At 41.1% G+C, this 24,061-nt stretch overlaps 1 protein-coding gene across 2 annotated transcripts; it reads left to right on the top strand.

The window, feature by feature from the left end:
- The first annotated feature begins 13,729 nt into the window (after positions 1 to 13,729).
- LOC5564045 (ubiquitin-like modifier-activating enzyme 5) lies at positions 13,730 to 23,750 on the top strand. Of its 2 annotated transcripts, none has more exons than XM_021848274.1 (3): positions 13,730 to 13,747; positions 19,746 to 19,966; positions 22,698 to 23,750. In XM_021848274.1, exons 2-3 carry the CDS (start codon positions 19,750 to 19,752, stop codon positions 23,672 to 23,674), a joined length of 1,194 nt encoding a protein of 397 aa, XP_021703966.1. In that variant the 5' UTR covers positions 13,730 to 13,747; positions 19,746 to 19,749; the 3' UTR covers positions 23,675 to 23,750. The 2 variants fall into 2 exon arrangements, with proteins under 2 accessions (XP_021703966.1, XP_021703960.1); XM_021848268.1 differs by lacking the exon at positions 13,730 to 13,747 and adding an exon at positions 19,562 to 19,665.
- The last annotated feature ends 311 nt before the right edge of the window (positions 23,751 to 24,061 follow it).

Raw genomic sequence — 24,061 nt, 5'->3', positions numbered from 1 at the left:
CTTGTCTCGGCCAATGTACCTGAAAATAAACAAAAACAAATGAAACTTACACCCGCACATACGTTTGTCGATATCGATTCGTATCACCGTTAGTTTAAGATGAAACCCGTGCAGCAAACCGTGAAATCGTGCAAAAATATCACGAATCATTCACTTTTACTTGCATCCATCCAAAATGTAAACACGCTTTGACGTTTCACACCCACACAAGAGCCTTTTTCATTCGAGTCGACATGCGCAGGGTAGAGCAGAAGGCTTTGCGATACCCAGGTGGTCGATTTTATAGTCACTAAAAACTCCTCTCATGTTGCTTGCAATATGTTCTCGCATGCGAGAACGGGAAATAAGCAGCATCGAGAGTGATTCATTAAATTTAGGTTTCAAAATCACCCGTTCTCTTGAAATAAGAGCAGCGAGTGTGAGCATCGAAACAATTATAGAATTAGGGCGCCCTAGAATCATAAAAAAAACATCATAATTAGTAAATTTGGTCCAAGAGTTTTCTTGAGACATGTTACCGAAAAAGAGAAGTAATTCATAAATTTATTCTCATTAGCATAATTAAGTAGTCATAAAATTATTTGGTCAACAAAGGTTGATATGGTTAAAAAAAAGGTCTTGTTAACAGTGGGAAAGTGAATGGCAATTCGATAACTTTGTGCACGATCCATGGTTTTGCGTCTTATGGCATTTCAAAAACTGCATATTTTGTTGTACCTAATTGAAATACTTCGGGACAAATCACCTGTCCAGATCGAGCGACAATGAATGACTCATACTGTTGATAGTGAGCCTCACTAACTGAAATTTAAATAACTTAGAGGAAAAGCACTTGACGTTTAGGAACAATCATTGCTCTAAATTACACGGAATTTCAGCAAGCAGAGAACTACAATCTTATAAGTCATTCGAAGTTGACGAAATCTCGACACGCAGATCCCTCTTAATCGTATTGATTACAATGATGAACGGATTCAACTACTAGTGAGCCTCACTATTTAAAATTCAAACAATTTAGAGGAAAAGCACTTGACATCTAGGAACAATCATTGCTCTAAATTACACTAAATTTCAAATAGCAGAGAGCTAGTAATCGAAATTGGTCTCATAGTTAATCTAATTTTTCTGATATTTTAGATAGATTTGGAACTAATGGTAACTCGCGATATAAGCTAAATGAAATGAAGGCTAGGATTTTTGTCCAAGCAGGCTCACTCTTGGTAATTCAAGTGATTTGCAGGAAAAGCACTTGACGTTCCGGAACAATCATTGCTGCAAATCAATATGAATTAGTAAGAGAAGATAACTTTGTCAAAAATCAACAGCCTTCGGCTCCCATTAATAGCTTGACATTAGCAACCAGTATTTCGTGAGTTTTGATATCAAAAGGAACACCACATCACGCTACAGCCAGCCTCACTCTTCCAATTTTGCATGATCCCTCGGAACAGCACTTGCCGCATTAGGAACAATCATTGCGAAAGATCAGTTAAAATTCGAAGAGCAGAGAACTGTTTTGCGACCATTCAATCCAGACATCACTTGAATTCGATAGTCTAATCAGGAAACCGAATAAGAGCATTCTGATAGAAGCAGGCTTACTCTTAGAGATTTAAGTGATTTTGCGAAAAAGAATTGCCGTTTAGGATCAATCATTTCCCTAAATCAATGTAAATCTTTAAGAGGAGAGAACTTGTACTAGAATATTGTTCTGTAAACTGAATTTTAGAATATTGCTATTCCTAACAAAAAAAAAAAACTTTGTTTTTTTTCACCCAGTCCGGGATAATTGTTACCTCTGAGATAGGTCCCAATATTAATTTTCTTCTTTTTCTTACGTAAATATTTATTCTTTGTTTATATTTTGTCTTTTTTTGTAAATAATTATCCCCTTACTATAAAAGTTGTAAATACTTGTATATAACTATTCCCTTACTATAAAATATGAAATCTGTAAATAAAATTTGAATTCAAATTCCCTCCCATAAAACCCTACATCGTCATTCCTTCCTCCTTGCACTAAAATAACATGGCGCGCATTACCAACTGCGCAAAAACAAACCGCTCCCGGGAAATGTTCCGCGGACATAGATTTTGCAGCATCATAAAATTGCTTAAAAGCCAATGTTGGTGAAGGCAAAAGCCTCTTTTCGGAACAAAGTTTCAAGTGTTGTGCGACGCGAGTGGTCCAAAGTTACAGCCCTCGCGGGGTTTTGACCAGTGATAACACAGCGTAACAAAAATGACATTTTTGCGTGTCTCAAGGATCAAATTATGTGTCTCTAGTAGATTTGGGGTTGCTGAATCTGGTGCCATTCTCAGAAATGTTCCAGCACGTCACAATTTTTAGCTACAGGTTGCCAAAGTTGTATAAAACACTGGTTTTATTAATGTTTACATGAAATTTAAAGTACAATTAATCATACTTTTTTGTAATCTAATCCACCAAGCATGCAAAATAGAACTTGAACTTTCATTTCAGACATAATTTGATTGAAATTGCGCGATTAAATTTAGATTAAACCGATTTTTTTATCATGCTTGCAGTCTCCATACAAAATTCTTCGTTTCTTCTATATGGCAGAATACAACAATTCTCTAAACCATTAAAAAATAACTTTTCCGCATCGAAAGTATTACAAACTTTGATGATAAGTATTGTTATACACATAAAGTTTGAATTCTGTGGCACATTAAGTCAATATATTACCTTACAAGCTGGCAAACTTGCATGCAAGTTGGTTGAAATAGTCATTTTTTGCATTTTCAACAGTGAATATCTCAAAAACTAGACGTGCTATGAAATTTCTGAAAACGGCTATGGATTCGGCAACCCTGAATTAAGTGAATAGCGGTATTTTGGTGCTGGAGACAAAAACGTGTTCCGCAGTGTAATTGTGCCGATTAATCAGCCCTGGAACGTACCGACGAAACCGCCTACCACCCCTCAACCGTTCGCGACGAAAGGCCGTTCGCTACCCCTCGCCCGTCAAGAAGTGCGCCCGGTGCCCAGCTCGAGTCGACATTGAATCGGGTCATCACGGAGTGTTCGAACGGCGATTCGTCCGACAAGACCCCCAGCAGTAGGCAACCGGCAAATGATCCGCCAACCGGCGCCAGGTGATGTGCAGTGCAAAAAAAAATCCCAAATAACCCTATTCCCATTTCCCGTAAATTACTAAATAAACTAAACAAATGAATTCGAATTTTATAATCTTTAGAGTGTAATTATTTATTTTGCTACGATTCCCTTATTTTCTTTCTTTTGTTGTGTGAATTAAATTTCGTTGAATTAGTGTGGGAAGTAAGTCCGCCCAGAAGATAACCGATTCTCCCGGATAGACCCTGAGAGGGATTAAATGTAAATAATCATATAAATTTCTTAGTGTTAATTTTTTATTTAGTGTAATTTTTATTTGAATTTTTTTCTTAGCTTTAATTGAATTTATTTAAATTGAATTTGAAAAGTAAAGTGTGAATTAGACAATTGTCTTACAGTGGGTACATTATATTCGCTGCATTTCTGCAACACCTGGCGGATGGCAAAATTCTGGTCCGTTGTTGCTCGTTCGCCCATAAATCCTGCCTGATATTGCTCAACGAATTCTCTAGCAATTGGTGATAGACGGCGGCATAAAATTTGGGAGTGTATCTTGTAGGCGACGCTCAAAGTTGTGATCGCACGATAATTGGCGCAATCTACTGTCGCCCTTTTTTTAGATGGAACACACCGCACCTTTCATCCACTTCTCAGGTAATACTTCCTCCTCCCAAATCTTGGAAAAGACACAGTGCATGACCAACGTGTTTTAGCAGCTTGCTCGGTAGTTGGATCACTCCAGCGGCTTTGTTGTTTCTCAACCGTCCAATCTCCGTTTCTACCTCTTGAAGATCTAGAAATGGAAGTCTTTTGTCGACAGCGCGTGCTCCCAAAGTTTTTCCGTGCCACCTTCGCTACTGGCCACATCACCATTAAGATGCTCGTCATTGTGTTGCCACCACCTGTCGACCACCTCACGTTCGTTCATAAGAAGATTTCCGTCTAAGTATCTGCAACTTGGCACTTTGTGGCACAAAGCCTTTGCGCGAACGGTTCTCGCAAAACTTTCGTGTGCGGAACAGCTCTCCCATCGCGATCTCGTTCTTTCTTGATGGCGCTTATTTCTCCGGAAGATCGGGTTTTGTCTGTTCCGTGCCTGTTTATTATTAGCCATGCTGCATTTCATCTCATTATTTTTTTTTTTTTTTCTTCTAAGCAATGGGGGGATAATCTGCTCAACAGACGCCGTGTGGGGTTAGGGACCATTTACTACATGCAAGCAGTAAACAGGACTACACCCCCGACCCACTAAACCATTTCCATTGCCGCCAAACCCTTCGTCTCTCCGGGACCACCAAGAAGGCATTGCTTCGAAGAGGGGCTATTGCACATCGCATCCTCCAGGTTAGCTGCGTAGCCATGCAGCAACGAACATCGATGACACGCTTAGGGGGGTCCACCAAGGTAGCATGCTGGCGCTTTGCCAGCTTCCCAAGTGGTCCTCACCTCCCGTTGTCCGCTGAAAGCGGGCAGGGTCGACCACTACGCCCGCGCCCAGCTGCACCGCAGGTATCAAGAACTGATACTGCGGGCTTCGCAATTTGACCTACTGAAGGCTCAGGCCCTATCAGCTAGCACCAGCTGGGATTGCTGACGAAGGGGCCTCCACCTGCCCCGAACAACCAGAGGCTCGTATCCACCCAGTAGGCCGGCGCCACGACAGCAGCGCTACCAGGATGTTCTCCCCGCGGCCACTTAATCGCTGTAAGGGTCGATTTCGACCGTAGGGCACCGGTATGACCTACGTGGCCGACTGCGAACCCTTGGACCACCTGTTGTTTAGCGTCTGCACTAGCCACTCCTCGAGTCCACTCGCCACCTCCTTTGCAGTTCCGAGACGATGTGGGTGATAGCCGATGAAACGGCATTCCAGCCAAACTCGTCTTCACACATCCTCTGGACCAAATTGTCCGGAGTCGTGTCCCGACCGCATGTGGCTAACATGCGGTCACGCATTGTGCGGAAACGCGGGCACACGAACAAAACGTGTTCCGCCGTTTCCTCTAAACCTGCACAAACTGGACATTCGGGAGAACCCGCATGACCGAAACGGTGTAGATACTGTCTAAAGCAACCATGGCCCGAAAGGACCTGTGTCAGGTGGAATGTTAGTTCCCCATGGCGCCTATTGACCCAGATATCTAACCTCGGAATCAACCTGTGAGTCCACACTCCCTTGGTGGAACTGTCCCACGCACGCTGCCATTTGACCATGGAGGCCAGTCTGGCAGTCCTGCGTATGCCTCTTGTGCCGCGCATTTCGAAGCACTCTATGTCTTCCATGATAAGGATACCAATAGGCACCATACCGGTGATGACGCAGAGTGCATCGTGTGACACGGTACGGTACGCGCTCGCAACCCTCAGGCACATTAGCCTATAAGTACTCTCTAGCTTGCTACGGTAGCTCTTGGTACTTAAGGCCGTGCCCCAAGCCGGGCCACCATACCTCAGTATGGACGAGGCGACACTGGCCAGAAGCTTTCGCTTGCTGGCGTACACCGCAGAGCTATTGGACATCATCCGGGACAGTGCCACAATAGCTGTGGAGGCTCTCTTGCAGGCATAATCGACGTGGCTACCGAAGGTAAGCTTATCGTCGATCATCACCCCCAAGTGTTTGACGGAGCGCTTCGAAGTGATCGTGCAGTCGCCTACACTGATCACCGCTTGCTGCACCGACTTTCGGTTGTTGACAACAACCGCCTCAGTTTTGTGGTGAGCCAATTCCAGTTTCCTGGAGCTCATCCACTCCTCCACAATTGCGATCGAGTGGGCTGCAGTCAATTCCACTTCTTCGATCGATTCACCGTAGACCTCCAGCGTAATATCGTCGGCAAAGCCAACGATGACCACACCCGCCGGGAATTTTAATCTCAACACCTCGTCGTACATGACATTCCATAACACCGGGCCCAGGATGGAACCTTGCGGGACTCCTGAGGTTATGTGAAAGCACTTCCGACCCACCTCTGTGTCATAGACTAATACCCGATTCTGGAAGTAACTTCCGAGAATCTTGTACAGGTACTCGGGTATCCCCAGACGCAGGAGCGCATCGGCAATAGCCGCCCAACTGGCACTATTAAATGCGTTCCTTACATCCAGAGTCACTACTGCGCAGTAGCGAATCCCCCTCCTCTTACGCTGGAGTGCTATCTCAGCGGTTTTCTTAACCGTCAGAATAGCGTCTACGGTGGACTTCCCTTTCCGGAAGCCGAACTGGTTGCTTGAGAGACCATTTACACTCTCAGTGTACCTCAACAGTCTGTTGAGGATGATCTTCTCGAGCACCTTCCCCGCCGTGTCAATCAAGCATATTGGTCTATACGCCGACGGGTCACCAGGTGGTTTCCCCGCCTTTGGCAATAGTACCAGGCTCTGCCTCTTCCACGCATCTGGAAATACTCCCTCGTCCAGGCATATCTGCATAGCAGATCTGAACATACCGGGAGCCTCCAAGATTGCGACTTTGAGGGCCAGGTTTGGAACTCCGTCCGGACCTGGTGCCTTCCCCATGCTTAGGGATTTTGCAATCCCTACAAGTTCCTCATCGGTTACTCTATCCTCATCGCCAGCCCCAATCCCCGGCTGTCCTACAAAAGGAGGCCATGGGCTAGGGTTGTGGCGCGGAAAGAGCCCCTCGATGATCCCCTCCAGCATCTGTGGAGATTGCTCCGTAGGAGCAATTGCACCTCTTGTCTTCGCCATAACGATCCTGTAGGCATCACCCCACGGGTTCACGTTGGCACTCTGACAGAGTCTCTCAAAGCAGGCCTTTTTGCTTGCCCTTATCTCGGACTTCAGCGCGACTTTGGCAGCGGTGAACACCGCCCGTCGTTCTTCACGCTCCTGCTCGGTACGTGCTCGCTGCATCCGCCTCCTGGCCCGTAGGCAGGCACGGCGCAGGTTCGCAATTGCTTGAGTCCACCAGTACGTCGGTGGTCTCCCATTTCTACGGTGGACTTTCCTAGGCATGGTCGCATCGCACGCACGCGAAAGCACCGCTACCAGTTCGTCCCCGCTTAGGCCGAGTAGGTTACGCTCACGACGGAGCGCCTCCCTAAGTACTTCGTCATTGAAGTACGATGTCTTCCACCTACGAGGGCTTGGCCGTGACCTAGCCGCTTCCTCTTCGCGCTGCCTGCTGTTGTTGTAGTCGATACTGTAGCGAACCGCCAGGTGGTCGCTGTGAGTGTAGGCATTGTCTACCCTCCAGTTCGAACTACTCGTTAGGCCAGGACTACAAAAAGTAACGTCGATAATCGACTCCGCTCCGTTTCGGCTGAAGGTACTTTTGGTACCAACATTAGCCAGATCGACATCTAGCACGGCCAGTGCCTCTAGCAGGATTTGACCTCGCTGGTTCTTGATGCGGCTTCCCCATTCCACGGCCCAGGCATTGAAGTCACCCGCTATTACTACTGGCCTTCGCCCTGTCAACACGGTCGTCATGCAGTCCAGCATCTGCGTGAACCGCTCGGTCGACCAACTCGGAGGCGCATAGCAGCTACAAAAGAGGACCCCGTTTACCTTGGCGATCACGAAGCCCTCGTAGGTAGTAGACACCAACTCCTGGACGGGGTATTTACCCGTCGTCCATATCGCCGCCATTTTTCCGGATCCATCCACGACCCAGTTGCCGTTGCCGGCGGGTACTCGGTATGGGTCCGATATGATGGCGATGTCCGTCCCCCACTCAGCAACTGCCTGGTACAGCAGTTGCTGAGCTGCGTCACAGTGGTTCAGGTTCAGCTGCGTTACCTGCACTGTGACTTTTCGTTAATGGCTCGTTTGAAGGTCGGGCACCTTGAGCCTCCCGTTGGATGATTGTTGTTCACGGACTTGCCGGAACAAATCAAGCACTTGGGAGGGTTCTTGCAGCCTAGTGCCTTATGACCTCCCTCACCACAACGCCTACACAACTTGGTCCTATCAGGGCCTTTACAGCCCCAGGACTTGTGTCCTGGTTCCCTACACCTAAAGCAGATCACCGGTTGCTCATGTATGTTCAGTGAGCATACTGATCAACCAACCTTGATCTTGCCTACCTTAGCGGACTTATTTGCGTCCGCCACAGGTAGGTGTACTAAGGCCACCTGAGTACCTGCCGGACCTTTCCGTAGCTGAACGGCAGCGGTGGGCACCTGAATCTCGCACTGTTGCCGCAGTGCTGTGACGAGCTCTTCTGCGTTGGTGATCTCGTCAAGGTTCATCACCTTCAGAGTCACTGACTGCGTCAGAGCCCTCACTTCGACACCCTCGCCAAGGACCTCTTCCGCCAAACTTTTGTAGGCGGCGCCCTTGCGCTCCTTGTCGCGCTTAAGCTCGAGAATCATTTCACCTGTACGAGTGCGTCTGACACTGCGTACGTCGGCTCCAAGATCTGCGAGCTTCGCGTCACTGCGCATCGCCTTCAGGACTTCCGAGTACTTGGACTCTTCCGTCTTGATGATGATCGCATCACCCTTTTCGCGCTTGGCACCTACCCTCCTACTTTTCTTAGGCCTGGTATCCCTGCGCTCCTGAACTTCCTGCTTCTCCTTCTTCTTCTTTCTCACTACGGTTGTCCAGGGGGCGTCCCCCCCCTGATCCGCCCTAACCTGTGGTGATTGAGGACCTCTCAAAGGTCGCAACCCCCTGTTCCCATCACTCCGTGAGGGGCCAGCCTTTTCGGGCCCACCCTTCTCGGCTTTCCGGGACGCCTGGCTGGGGTCCGATTTTCCGGCACTTCTGCCGGTTTTCGGGGTTAATATCCGCCTGGCCTTGCGAGCGCCGCCGGGTAGCTCCTCCCCTGACGGCTGCCTCGCGCGCTTCTGCGATTGCTTGTTGTAAGCATTCGCTTCCGCACTTTTGGGGCTACCCGCGAAGACGAAGGGCTCCGTCTGGGTAGACTTCGGCACCTTCAATTTCACGGGTTCTGCCGCAGCCACAGTCGCCATGGGTTCAGCATGGTTCTGCTTGGCCGCGAACATCGACTTACGAAGTCTGAACAGGGCCTGCTTGAGGTCCTTGCTGATGTTAGACTTCGAGGACGCAAAGTCAATTATGGAGTCGAGCTGCTGTGCAGCCACTTCCATCGCAGAGAGCCCATCTCTACTTTTATTGATGGCCCTCATCAACCACGCTCCATCCATAACCTCACCCGATGCGTTAGCCGGGGATGAAATATGGTTTCCAGCACTGGCACTACGTGCACTGCTGCCTCCTCCTGCTTCCGCTCTCCTCAACGGAGACCTAGCTAACCCACTTCTTGCGAAGGGGTTCGCTTCCCTACTACTGCTACTACCTGCACTACTACTATTATTTTGATTTTGGTTTAAGTTTGTATTCATGATTGGATCCCACGAGTAGCACGGGAAAAGAGGTCCACCACGCCAGAGCCCTGCATTAACGCGGTAAGGGACAAAATACTGTGAGGGGTGCCCAGGTGCCCCACAGGCTCCGTTAACGGCCGAACATCTTTTTCACCCCTTCGACCATTCATTCCTCAGCACGGTTTTTCGCATCACACCTTGAATTGGGGTTACCCCGTTTGGTGGACTCTTACCACCGGAACAGGTCGTCCGTAGTTCTATTCTATACGCCGGAACTACACGGCTAACATCTCATTATTCAACTGCTCGCATCCGCCGTCGTACCAGTCGTTTCTCTGATTCGGGGCCGCTGAACCTAGTGCTGCTGTTACGGTGCTACCTACGCATATATACAGCAACTAAGTAGTGGTTCGAATTTATATTCGCACTGCGGTATGTACAAATATTGGTGATATCAGAGACGAATTTATCGTCGATTTGGTTTTCGGTTTGATTATCGGGTGATCTTCAGGTGGGCTTATGGATATCTTTGCGGGGGAAGAAGGTGCTTCGTACTATTACACCACGAGAGGCTGCAAAGTAGACGCATCGTTGGCCGTTGTCGTTCGGTGCGGCGTGAAGGCTCTTCCGCCCTATCACCGGTCTGTACATCTCCTATCGTCCTGCCTGTTTGAATCCAACAACAATTTTCACGTCACGCGGCGAGCATCCGTCATATACCTGCTCCAGTTGCGCGTAAAACGTCTCCTTCTCGACGTCAGTTTTTTTTTTCTTAAGGTGAATTTTAGCACATTGACGTATGGCTAGTTCTCCACCTGACTGGGAATGCCAGATCCCACGAAAAATGAGTAAAGAAGGATGGTCAAAGGTGCCAGCCTTTGAGCCCAACCATGGGGTCTCACCATTGTGGGTTTTTAACGTAGGACGATTAAAACAACTTAAAAAAGGGGTAAGTGCGCATTTGCTGGGCCGACGTCTTCTGCAGCCGAGAAATAGAGAAAGGATCGTTGGCGTGGTTGCAATTGATGACTTTGTTGTTGGATGGGTCTTATCCCCGAAAACGGAATCTTCCGGGGAGCCCACCGGTCGCGGCGGTGTGGAGATTCTTGCAGGTTCATTGAAATGATGGTGCTGTTGCGTTAGGAGTTACGTTGATTGGATGGGACTTACCTCCGAAGGAGAGGACTTCAGGGAGCCCACCGATCGTCCAATCCTAGGTATTCTCTGACGTGGATTAAGTTGAGATCAGGTTGTAGACTCGTCACGTGCGGGAGTAGAGTCTGGCTTCCTTAAGGAAGCAAATTAGGGCTGCCAATGATGCGGGGTCATTTGCGAGGGCATCGCGGATGCTTCCGACGTCCGACATCAGTTCTCCCTTCGTGTGGACAGTGTACGTTGATGATGCGGTAGTAGAAGAAACGGCCTATTATCCTCATCTTGCACATCCTTGTGTTGATCGCCTACCTCCCGATAACGTGTTGCCGCATCTGGCCCAACAATATGAAGCCAGTTCCTAGTTCATTTGTGGTGCCACAGCTTTGGTAGAAGGTAGCCGAACGATGCCCACTTTTCCACACCTTCTGTCCAGTCCAACAAAGTTCCTGCAGCGCTATGAATATGAAGGGGTTCCTGGGATAATATGCCCCACTTAAGGAAGATGTGTCGAAATGAAAACTAAACTACATGTATATAGTGTTTTAATACACGAATCTAATTGGTTTGGGTTCAGCCTACATGATGTTGAGCGAATTTTCATCATAATTACACTAGATTGATGGAAAATTTAACATTTTTCAAACACTACTTTTGCGAGAATTCAGATTGATGCGGGGAACGATGCATCACTTTTTGGGGCAGAACGCACCACAACATTGAGCCAAGGGGCATGATGCACCACAACAATGAGGCAAGATGCACCATCGTGTTTTGAACGTGATTTTATTTATCGTAAAACCACAATTGTGCATAAATACGTTAATAAAGACTACAAATGACCTAACTTTTATGATTGTAGTTTATTTTAGAATGGATCGTTTTGCCAAAACCGGGCGCTCAGCAGAAAATGTTATGGAAGATGGAAATCATTGTGTTATTTCGCCAAATCATCTCATCAACAACTAACCCAGTCTTTAATCATCTGTTTTATGGTTACAGGTTGTAAAAATCTCAACCTATCGCTTTCAAAACAACAAATGAAATGATCGGGAAAGTAACATCACAATCGTGCTTTTCGAATTTATTGTGTTTTTCAAAATGCATAAATTCTCAGGGTGTCAATAATTTGCAACGTTTCATCAATCCGCATAGGGTTTTTCTCTCAAAACTCGATTTTCCCAGTGAAATTGATAAGGTGCGCTTTGCCGCGGCAATGCATATTACCCCAGGAACCCCAATGAGGTTGCTATGACAGTAACCTGGTGCTTACGTCAATTTGTCCATATACTCGTTCATCAAACTCACTTATTGGTCGGATAAAATGACGCATGCGCTTGCAGATGACAAAAGCAAAAAATTAATTAAAAAAAATCTCCTCCAGTTGACTTTTGAATTTCAATCTTTAGCTAATGCACAGATTAAAGAATGCAGCTGGGAATACAAAAGGCATTTTCCGCAAAGATAGGGCTGGAGAATACTACAATGCATATCCACAAGGGTTTTCTGACAACTATTAAACATTATTCTATTAATGCGTAAATATTTTCACACATTTTCACTAAAATAGGAAATAACAAAACTTCGACTTGAAACATTCAAAATTGTTACTAAAAATAAAGTGATCCATTTCAATACAACTATTTTAATAGTAGTTCCAAAGACAAACAGACACATCACATAGAACAAATTTAATTGAAATTCATCACTCATTGTACACCATCAATATCTGCACAGAGAAAACCTAAAATACTAGTTAGTGTACGATATAATATTTGTTCAATATAATACTCTTTTAAGCTTTGAGAATCTTAAAAATTATTCATCGAGTTATTATATTGTATACCTTTATCATGCTTTTCGCGAATTATTTTTTCCCGTGCTTATGTAGTAAATCACGCTACTCTTGGGACTTATTCAAAATAAAATACCATTTTGTTCCGTTTAGTATCAACAGCACATAGTGTTCAACATTTTCAGCAATTTAAAAAAAGACACTCATCCATGTGTCATGCCAATGCAACTTTCTTTGCCTGTGGCTCAAGTGAAACTCGTTGGAAAGAAAAACAGAAATGGTCTTATCCACTGGTGTACTAAATCAACTCGGTCGAAGAATTTTGACACTAGAGCGGGTCCGGATCACGTGGGGATCAAACGGGAGCGTGCCCCGCTCAAGTGTCACAATTCTCAGACCGAGTAAATTTAGTACACCGGTGGATTAGACCATGCGTTGAAAAAGTGTCAGGAGTAGATCATCCCTCGCACGCCACAAAATCGTGGTCTTCCACGATTGTCCCGGTCTTTCCGCGCTCGCATCCGAAACAGTTCTCACGCTGACTCTGAAGTACCCATTAAATGGGTTCCATGTACCCATTTTCATGACCAGTACTGAATTGTCAGAAAAAGGGTATTTTTCAAATGTCATAAAAAGGGTACTTTATCCCCTTAATGAAGTTCCCATTCATTTACCAATGATGGGTATATAATACGCATGATACTTTGATGAGCAGCATCGCCATTTTGAAGTCGACTTTACGGTGGCGTGTTTTTGTGTTTTCGATCCTGATTTGAATTGTTAATTCGGATTTGAATTCTGCTGGCAAAAAAACATTTAAAATATCTTTTCAATGTAAGTAGTTTCTGGAACGATTTTTGGTCTGGTCAAATGGTCAAATTTTCGATGAAAATCGTTTTCATTCTAGAACGAATTTGGATGTGGCGCAACATTTTCCGGAGCCGATTCCCGATTTGCCGATGTGGAGGAGTATCGGGAAAGTGTCCTGTAAATAGATCATTTTACGCTACTATTCAAATTATGATTGTATTAATGTATGAATATAAGATTTCAAATAAAACATATGCATTGTTTCATTTGCGTTCGTTTGAGTTTTATTGTAATAATTTGGTGACAATCTCCTCCTGAATGAAGAGCGAAATCAACAAAAGATGAGGTTTTTTTACCCATTTATTTGAATCCTATCGAGAGTGAAAAATACCCATGTTTTGAAGTTGCTGCCGAATACTCTTTAATGAGTAAATCGGCTTTACTCATTAAATGGGTTAAGCCACTTTAGTTGGAAATGGGTACGAAAGTACCCATTAATGGGTACTTCTGAGTTAGCGTGCTCTCAAAAGGTATTTTCCAAAAAAAAACTGCCAAACGAAGCGGTGAATGGAGGTAAGTTTTTGTTTCGGAATTTTGTTATCATTTTGTCACTTCAAGACTAACAATTCAAAAGGCCTCATCTCCAAAAAGTAAACAATGAGAAAAACGCTATCTTGTTTTGTCAAACAATAAATCAAATTTCTATTATGAATTTATGCATTGTATGTTATTTTATCATCCAGAAAGTCGCTGAACAAACTGATTTATAGCAATGAATATTAATTACTATCATTATAGCAAAAAATCCTACTGAAAAAACGAGTCAAAGGAAATGAGGCTTTTATTTCACCAAAAGGTATTAAGCCCTTTTGATTTGTGCCTATAGACGCCGGCCGACGCTGATGAGGCCAGTGAGTTGACGCCTTTGTTTACTCTAACATGTGTTGAGGCCTTCTAGTTGTGGCTTCTTTTTTCATCATCTTGTGATGTGGCCTTTTGAAAATCATCCAAAATTGATGATGAAATAAGACAATTGAAGTGTAGAAGAGTGTTAAGTGGTGAAGTAAGGTACAAGGAAATCTCTACAGCAGAAAAAAGATTCGGGCGGTCGATTAAATATGTGATTTATTAACTTTCTCGTCATTCATGAACATAGGGTGTGCTACGCGAGTTTGTCGTCAAGAGAATATTGGTTCAATATTGCAATTGAACGTTATTTTTCATACAATTGTAATCAAATCGTGTTTTATCGATAATTAGTGAAGTACAGACAGGCTGACGCAGGTATTATAAGGTAGTGTGATACAAAATACATCAGTCTACAGGAACCCGATGGAAAATTTGATCATGTTCACCATTGCGACAAGCGCTGTGTAAAATAATACAAAGCGTAATCGCTCCGTAGCATAACTTACTTCTACTTAGTAAATTGAACCGTTTTTCGTTCTCTAAATTGCAATTTTGAAGTTTTTTTTAATAGGCCTCAACTCGGTTTCAGTCGAATATAGAAATGAGGCCTTTTTAGAAAAAGGCCGCATTTGCGATAAATAACCTGATTAGTGGAAAATGAGATGGGGCCTTTTAGAAAAATGTAGTTTTTTCAACTTTCATGCATATTTTTGTATGGCTATTGTATGTTTGAGTAAGAATAGGCTCTTATACACTAAAATCAGCAAAAACCTGATTTGTTTACATTTTGGACTTGAGGCCTTTTGAATTGTTAGTCTTGACTTGTCACCAGTTTATTATGCAGGAGACCTCATCCAATCAGCCATATTTTTTATTTCCAGCACTAAATCCTTTGATTGATTTCACTAGGGTAGATGTACCAATAGTGAAGGTACTAAACACGATTGAACTTCATTTAACCGCCTAAATTCAAAAAGCGCAATTAATGTATATGTTAATGTTATAACGGCAAGTAACGACCGTTGACAGAATGACGAAAAACGTTTTCATCGCAGTAACCAACGGCATGTCAGTGAAAGATAATACCTACACTGTTTCTTTAGTTACGGTATATTTTTAATTTGTGTTCCTATAGTTGCGGAATTCGTTGTCTTCTAATGGGATCCTCCACTATAGGAACACTTTACCGCCACTATTGGTGCAAGTAAAACAAGTTTTACTAATTTAAATGATATTTCATAAGTTTTAAATCAGTTTGAACGCTGTTTTCAACTATTTCGTGTATCAACAAGCCAATAAGTCGATTGGAAGTGTCGGTTCTGTGGATAGTACAATAAAATCAGTGAAAATGGCGCTACCGCAACTATAGTAACACCCTCAACTAATGGATCACTTACCCTACATATTTTTAAAAATTTTGCATGAATAAACGTAGTGCTTCAATTCTAAACTACGTTTTTCCACGAAAAAGTTTTATATTTTCAAAAGTTTCAGTATGATCAAATTCATTAAGAAATATCGAATAGTAACTTCATACCTATTGCTACAAATCACTTGCAAATTAGTCAAATAATATTGTGAGATTTGTTCATACTTTCAGAGTGAATTCCTCCTGGAGGAAAACTATTATTCCTATGTCTGCTTTCTATCCACAAATTTTCGCGAAGTTCATCAAAAGTTCTTCGGATATATTTTCAAAATACATCACAAATTCTTCTGTTTTTTTTTCCGTAAATGATACTCCAAATCTCCAGATTATACAAGAATTATTAACGAATAGAATTTTTGAAATGTCTTTTGCCTTCGAATCTTCAGAGGAAAATTATTGGATAATGAAAAACCGAATTTAATACTAACCATTGAAAAAATCTAGTACACGACACTGAAGACGGCCTTACAGTTGAGGTCGAAACACGCACATCTGTCAAAGGATACAAACCCTAATGAAATCAATGTACTAAATTCGGGTTTGCATCTACTTTTAGGTATTCCACTAAACAGCTCGAAGAGTTCTTATCATTATTGGATAATCCCAGGCATACTTTTGCTTGCGAAACTAGCATAGCGGTAAAGGAATTTGTGAAAAAACATTAGAAAAATAACTGAGAAAAGATTTATTATGAAATTTATAAATAGTTTGTTAGGATCTTCCTTAAAACATTACTTTAAAGATTAGTTCTGCTAATAATCCATATTCTGGAATCGCAATCCTTGTACAATTTCAAGACGGAATTCTTAGAGGCTTTCCGGCAGAATTTTGGGGAATCCAGAAATAGAAATACTGGTAGATTTCAAAGAAGATTCTAATGGAGCACAAAACATTTCTGATGAAATAAAATACAAAACTAATTTCTTTTGTATATTAATTCACCAGAAAGGTTTCAATTATCCTGTAGTCATTCACCTACAGAGAAAATATTATAAATAATCACTTATCTTTAGTTGTTCCGTTATCCATCTGTTGTTTGTCTGCCCTAACATTTTGTTGTTTCTCATTTCTTCAAATTACGCTTTCTTGAACAACTTCATACAACAACATACTCCAAAAAGCATTATTTTAAAGAATCTAAAGGAAAAAAAATCTAGGAGTTTCGAAGAAATGCAGGATTTTTATATGTACGGTTCTTGATATCTAAAAGTCCATGAGGAATTCCTCACCAAATTTTCAAAATAATGCAAACATTACCTCCATGATTCAAATTCGGTAAAACCATACATTGTGGATTTTACCATAAGACATCTTTAGCAATGTTCTTGAAAAATATCGCCAATATCTTCACATTAAACTTTTGCACAATACTTAAAAGTAGTACCTCCAAAAAGAAGTGTGCATGGAATTTCCGCAAGTAGGGAGAAACTGTTTTTTATATTAATCTGTTCGTCATAGTATCAAGAAACTTCGGAGTTCATGCAAAACATTTTCCAATATCTAACACGAATTTGTTCAGTAAAAATTCCATCCGTTTTAACGTAAATCATTGTGCATAATAAAAGACGAATACAAAACAAGATTTTTTGCGGTAAAATCAAAATACAAAACTACAAAAATCACGTAAGTTTTCCTGAGCGTCAGGAATTTCGTCAAAAGCTTCAGAAATTCTACGGTGAACTCTTGAATTACCTTTCAAGAATTTAGTATCCGAGCTGTAATTATCTGAAATTGTTTTTAGAAGTTCTTCCAAAACACTACAAATCTTATATAAACTGGATATTAATATGAAGTAATTCGTAGAGTAATTTGTGAAGAAATCACTATAAAAATATTGAGGTATTCCTGGAGCAGTTTTAGAACCAGATATGGAGAGTGGATGAATTGCTAGATATTATTTATGAAAAATATCACTGAAATTCGAAAACATATGAAGTGATTTTTAGAGCCTAATATAAAACTTGATAGAATTTCTGAATATTTTTTCCGTGATGTTTGAGAATAAATTGCAAAATGTTTGAATTTCTAAATATGTTCTTATTTAGGCATTTCTGAAGGAATTTTAAAATTTTATTTTCGAGAGAAAATTTTTAAATCCTTGAATAATTTCTGAGAGACTTTCTGAAAGATGTATTGAAAGAATCTGAATAGAAACTTTCGAAAGAATTTCAAAGGCAAAGTTGGAAAAACTGTTGGTGCCTTTTCTTAAGAATTTCTGGAAAGAATCCTTGTTTGGTGATTCTTAAAGACGATTTTTGATGATTATTAAATTATTAGCGAAATGATATTTTGAACTACCAAATAGAATTTATGTGTTATAAGTACGTCGGGGACCTTCATGTTTAAAATTCGGAATTCTTCAAGAGATTCTTTCATGAAATTTGATACAGATTCTTAGATAAATTTTCTGGTACGATCTGAAGGACCAAAGGAGAGACTAAAGGAACTTTAGCAAAAACTATGTTCAATAATAACTACTCATCTCGGCAATGATTTTCCGTGGGAATCCCAGGAATAAGTCAGTGAAAACTGGTAAATAAGTTCTTGAAGAATGCATTGGAAGAGTAAGGAACTAATTCATGAAAATTCGTGGAATAATTACGAAGGGATATTGATCTTGCGTTCTTTGGAAGAATTCTTGAAGGTTTTTTTTACTGGATTAGACAAGGAATGATTTTTTTCCGTAGTGAAAATTGAAATTTACAAGTTTCACTGATAATAAAGTTTGATGGGGCCCAGATAGCCGTAGCGGTAAACGCGCAGTTATTCAGTAAGACCAAGCTGAGGGTCGTGGGTTCGAATCCCACCGGTCGAGGATCTTTTCGGGTTGGAAATGTTCTCGGCTTCCCAGGGCATAAAGCATCACACGATATACGCATGCAAAAATGGTCATTGGCATAGTAAGCTCTCAGTTAATAACTATGGAAGTGCTCATAAGAACACTAAGCTGAGAAGCAGGCTCTGTCGCAGTGGGGACGTAACGCCAGAGAGAAGAAGAAGAAGTTTCACTGATACAACCGGCATTAATTCGGCAAACCAAGAATTTGCCAGGTTCCCTTCAGAAAAAATCCTAGCTACGCCAACAATCGCAATAAGTGAATAGACCGAATATGGTTTTAGAATGATATTTAAGCCATCTAGTATACTATTTTGTTAGCATGTGGTGAGCATGTTGCACAAAATACTGTTTTTTACAACAATACTTGCAGATGGTGGTAGAGTGAAACGACAAACATGACAATAATGAGAAATCCTTGAACGTACCATCCTTAATTTGCTCTTTACATTGAAGCTTGATTGTATTTCCTGCCAACAATAGGGTCCTAAAGCCCTGTCCCAATTTTAGTGCCAAACGCTTAAGTTTCGGCCAAAAACACATGTTTACTCAATTTTCTAATGTTTTCCGTTGGTTTAAGCCCAAAAAACATTTTTTTTAGATTTTGTCACATCCTTTGGCTTAAACTCAAATTTTGGGTGTATTTTGTTTTCCGTGTCCCTTACGAAATGTCAGATAGGAACAACCCCAGTGGTCGAACTAAAACCCCTATGGTGTTTTTGTCGACTAAGCGAACGTCAAACATGATCAAAAGTGTCAAGGTTCATTTATGGACCAAATTTTTAAATTAAAGTTTAAACATGATACAGCCATTATTTGAGCGGGAAAAATTGCTAAAGTAGTTACAGTAACATGCTTTTTCGTGTTATTAAATAAAAACAAGATCTCATTAAAAATTTTAGGACCCAATTAAAGAGTTTTGAAAAACAGTAGAATATAACTTAACATATGTATACAATAAAAATAAATGTGAATTTTGAGTAAAAACAATAAGTGTTTCAACCTTGCTGAAAAATTCAACAATAAAACATTTATAGACTCAATTGTACACTATAGATAGTATGGTGTTTCAATAAGTTTAACTTTTAAATTAATTACAAATTTTTATGCGAGATGTTGACTCGCCAAGATGAAACAAATAACAAAAAATGGCATCACTTAACGTTCTGCCATACTTTAAACGTTAGACAACCAACATGATTAGTGAGTTCCTCTAGTCTGATATTGGAATGAACCATCGTGTGTGTGCACACAAAGTTCATTCAAGACGGTGGCATGTTGTTGTTAGTTTTGTATTGACACGTCTCATACTAGAAAGTACACACGATTAGTCGTTTAATTATAATTCAATTTTATATGATTTTCTTCTAACGAAAATAATCATTTATCGGTTTTAGCAAAATGGCAACGATGGAGGAGCTGAAACTTCAAATTGAAACCCTGCAGAGCGAGCTATGCAAGCTAAAAGCGACTTCGGCCGGTGGTGCCAGAGAGAAGATAGAAAAAATGTCCTCCGAGGTGGTAGATTCAAATCCCTACAGTCGACTCATGGCATTGCAGCGTATGGGCATTGTGAGCGAATACGAAAGGATTCGACAGAAAAGCGTTGCCGTTGTAGGTATGTGACTAATGACAGCCCTCAATTATTTTCATAAATGCCCTATATTCACAGCTATAGCCCATCATCTCGACGTATTTTTCAAAGGGAAAAAATGCTTGTACAAATCTACGCTCAACATTGATACGAATTTATCATACTTTGAAATATTTGCAAACTGATATAATAACCAGATCGAGACCACAAATTTTTGCCTGTCTAGTGCTTGTAGTGACCAACGGAACATCATCTGCCTATTATAATTTCTGATCAATTCAGACCCATAACGTCCTGACTGCTTCAAATGAAGAGAACAGGATGTTATGGACCGATGCACGAGTTCACTATCTGACGTTTGAGCGGTGCCGTGTTATTTACGTGACCATGGCAACAAGTGAATTCGGCACCGCTCAAACGTCAAATTCGTAAACTCGTGCACGCACAGGTCCATAGTAATCAAAGGAACAATTATTAGTCCTTGTTTAATTTTACACCTGGTTGAAAGTGACAAGTCTCGGTTTTCCTAGTTGGTCGAGAATGATCATGAGCCATGGAAAAAAATGAGTCGAATTCAACAATTTGTTTTCTAATCTTTTACTTATTTTGTTCTCTATTTTGAAGAAGTGAGGACTACACTGAAATGAATTTTATTGTAGAAACTACTGAATCCATGGTAAAATTAAGAACTGTACCAACGATTTTCAACCAACTAAATTAATCTGTTAACTCTACCAAAACATAGTCAACATCACTACACAAGAAAATTTCTTCTGTTGATTTAACCAGAGTTGTAGTATTTTTGACTAGAAACATTCTTGATTTGAGAAGTTTAGCATCATACTTTTGACTACACTGTGTTGTACGGTGGGTGTCACGAATTGAAATACAATGCTTTGTAGTGGATGCTACTATGGACATAGTCAAATTTACTGCACTGCTCAGTGATTTTATCCAGATTATAGTAAACTTAATAGATTTTTATAGTCGGTTGAAAATCGTTGGTGCAGTTCTTAATTCTACCATGGATTCGGTAGATTATACAACAAAATTTGTTTGCGTGTAGGGTTCTGATACATGGACAATATCGGTGTCATTTCTTGACTTTATCAAGGGATCAGATTTTGACTGATAAAGGGGCGCACTTTTCTTTCGGATAAAGCTAGGTATGCTGTTCAGCTCAAGAAAAGTAAAAAAATCTGCGGAAACAAATGGTCAAGAGTTATCGAGTTGACTGTACAACTATAATGTTTATATGCATTTCTGATGATGATAATGTACGAGTAAATTAACCACTCAGGGGTAATTGTTTGTAAGGTACCGTGGGGGAAGTGGGTAATGGAATTCCCATAGTTGAGATTCTTCAAATTCTAGAGACTTTAAATTGAAACAAATGAGGTCGTGTATATTTTTTAGCTTGATTCCCACCAAATATAAGCAGCATGCTGAAATTGATTTTTATGAAAAATTGAAGAAAAAAATACAGAAAAAGTTTTTGTAAAATGTCTCCTTACTTTTCACTTTCCCCAAAAGTGGGACAAGTGAAAAGTTTACCGTTTTGAACAATAAATTAAAAAACAAACTGTTATATTCACGATTTCTATTAGCTTTAACATTTGTTAAGGCTTCCCAATGAACAATAATATAAATGACATGTAAACAAAGAAAATGTTATTCTTTTCACTTGAATTTTCTTCTCTTCAGTTATGTTAGTTGAAATGATTCGACAACATTATAACTGCAACATTTCCAATGTTAGTTCTTACATTATAGGACAGCAATTGCATTTCTGCTGTGTATAATTTCCACCGCTTATTATTTGTTTTTGAGAAAGTCGGATAACTCTTCGGGAGAAAACGAACGGAATCCTTCAATAACGTATTTAGAATCTTTTTTATGTGGATAGACCTATACCTCATTTTTATGTTTTGAACTAGCTTCACATAGACATTCCACGAGGTTTCCGTGGGTTCTCTAATATTGCAATTTTTCAGTCAACGTCTCCCTTTTAATTGGCTGCCCGAAGTAGACATATTAATATTGTAATGTTTGGCAACATCTTTTAGAGAAGTTACATGATTTCTAATAGCTTTTAACGCTTGAGTATAGTGTTTCTTGAATTATCAGCACGTTATGTTTTTCTATGATAATTGCAAACCATGTTTACTTATGGCTACTTAAAGAGAAAACACAAATTCAATCTTCAATGATAAACTTTGCACTTGCCCCACCTAATAAGAAAATTAACGGTGTTTAAATTTAGTTATTTTTAAGTCTACGTCAAATTAATTCTAAAACTTTTTTTATTGCAGTTTGAAACTGTCACAGAGGACAACTAAGAAGTGGTACAGAAAATTATTTTCTACAACTTTTTTCCACTGAAAATATTAAAATAAGATTGTACGCCGCCAACTTGTTACGGAGTAACAGTTGGCAGGTTAACAATTTTTCACTCTATTATGCAATAATGGCTGAAAAATCTCAGAAATCTCCTACCTATCGTAATGTTCTCAATGGCCTCAAAGGTTTACGCATGAGTTTAAAACGTTAATTCACATATTCAGTAAAATATATCAATTGTTTTCACTTACCCCATTTACCCACTTGCCCCACGGTACCTCACTTATGATTTTCTGGGTAATTGTATTGTCTTCTTGCTGGCTTAGTGTTCTAGGAATACTTCTACAGTAACTGAAAGCTCCCGTTCTCAATGCAAAACAGTATGTTATAAAATCTTTTTATTTTATATTTTCAGGAGTTGGTGGCGTAGGCAGTGTGACTGCCGACATGTTAACCCGCTGCGGTATCGGAAAGCTCATCTTATTCGATTACGACAAGGTAGAATTGGCCAATATGAACAGACTTTTCTTCACACCCGACCAAGCTGGACTCTCCAAGGTGGAGGCGGCGGCAAAGACCTTAAACTTCATCAATCCTGACGTTAAAATTTTGACCAACAATTACAATATTACAACGGTTGAATCCTTCGATAAGTTTTTGAATGCCATCAAAACGGGAGGTATTGAAGAGGGTACTCCAGTAGACTTAATACTGAGCTGTGTGGATAATTTCGAAGCCCGTATGGCCATCAATACGGCATGCAATGAGCTTTCGCTCAACTGGTTTGAGTCAGGAGTGTCTGAAAATGCCGTATCCGGACACATTCAGTTCATTCGTCCTGGAGATACTGCATGTTTTGCTTGTGCCCCTCCCCTCGTAGTAGCCGAAAATATCGACGAAAAAACTCTGAAAAGAGAAGGCGTCTGCGCTGCCAGTTTACCAACTACGATGGGCATTGTTGCGGGAATGCTGGTCCAAAATACCCTTAAGTATTTATTAAACTTCGGAACCGTGTCCGATTACCTGGGTTACAACGCGCTGATTGATTTCTTCCCGAAAATGAGCCTGAAACCGAACCCAACTTGCGACGACCGGTTTTGTATTGATCGGCAGAAGGACTATGCAGCGCGCCCCAAGGAAGAACGGGTCGAAGAAGTCCCTGAGGAGGAAACACCGCTTCACGAGGAGAACCTCTACGGTATCGAGCTTGTTGCGGAAGACGATACGCAAGGTTCTCAGCCAAGTACTGGAACAACCCATTCCATTTCAACTGGTTTGAAACTGGCCTACGAACCACCAGCATCTACGAAACATTCCGAAACTACATCTACCACTGCTGTGAGCGACGATGTTAGCCTAGACGAACTTATGGCACAAATGAAATCGATGTAAAGCTTGGTTGTAATGATTGACGATTTGTTGTATTATTTGCATTTTGTTCTAATAAATTTGATTCTATTTACATATATTTGTGATTTTTTTGTTTTCCCCTGACACTACTTACTTTGAAAAATCATAACTCAAGAACGAAGCATCATAGAAACAAAGTTTTTTTTATGAAAATGAAAGCAAATTTTCTCAGGAATAAAAAAAAATATTAACTGGAAAAAGTTTTCCACAAAATGTTTCACCGTTGAGAAAATTCGTAAAGAAAAGCCGGTAAAACTGCTCCAACTCGTGAAAAATTTTCAAATGGCTAGAGATGCTAGTATTAGAAAGTCAGCAGAAATTAATAACGCCAAACAATTTTTCGACTGGGCTGTGTCCATGGGCGTAAAT

Source organism: Aedes aegypti, chromosome 1 (genome assembly GCF_002204515.2).
Source record: "Aedes aegypti strain LVP_AGWG chromosome 1, AaegL5.0 Primary Assembly, whole genome shotgun sequence".
Classification (NCBI taxonomy): Eukaryota; Metazoa; Arthropoda; class Insecta; order Diptera; family Culicidae; genus Aedes; species Aedes aegypti.
The sequence above is the reverse complement of the archived record's forward strand: the minus strand, read 5'-3'. Positions and strand labels throughout refer to the sequence as shown.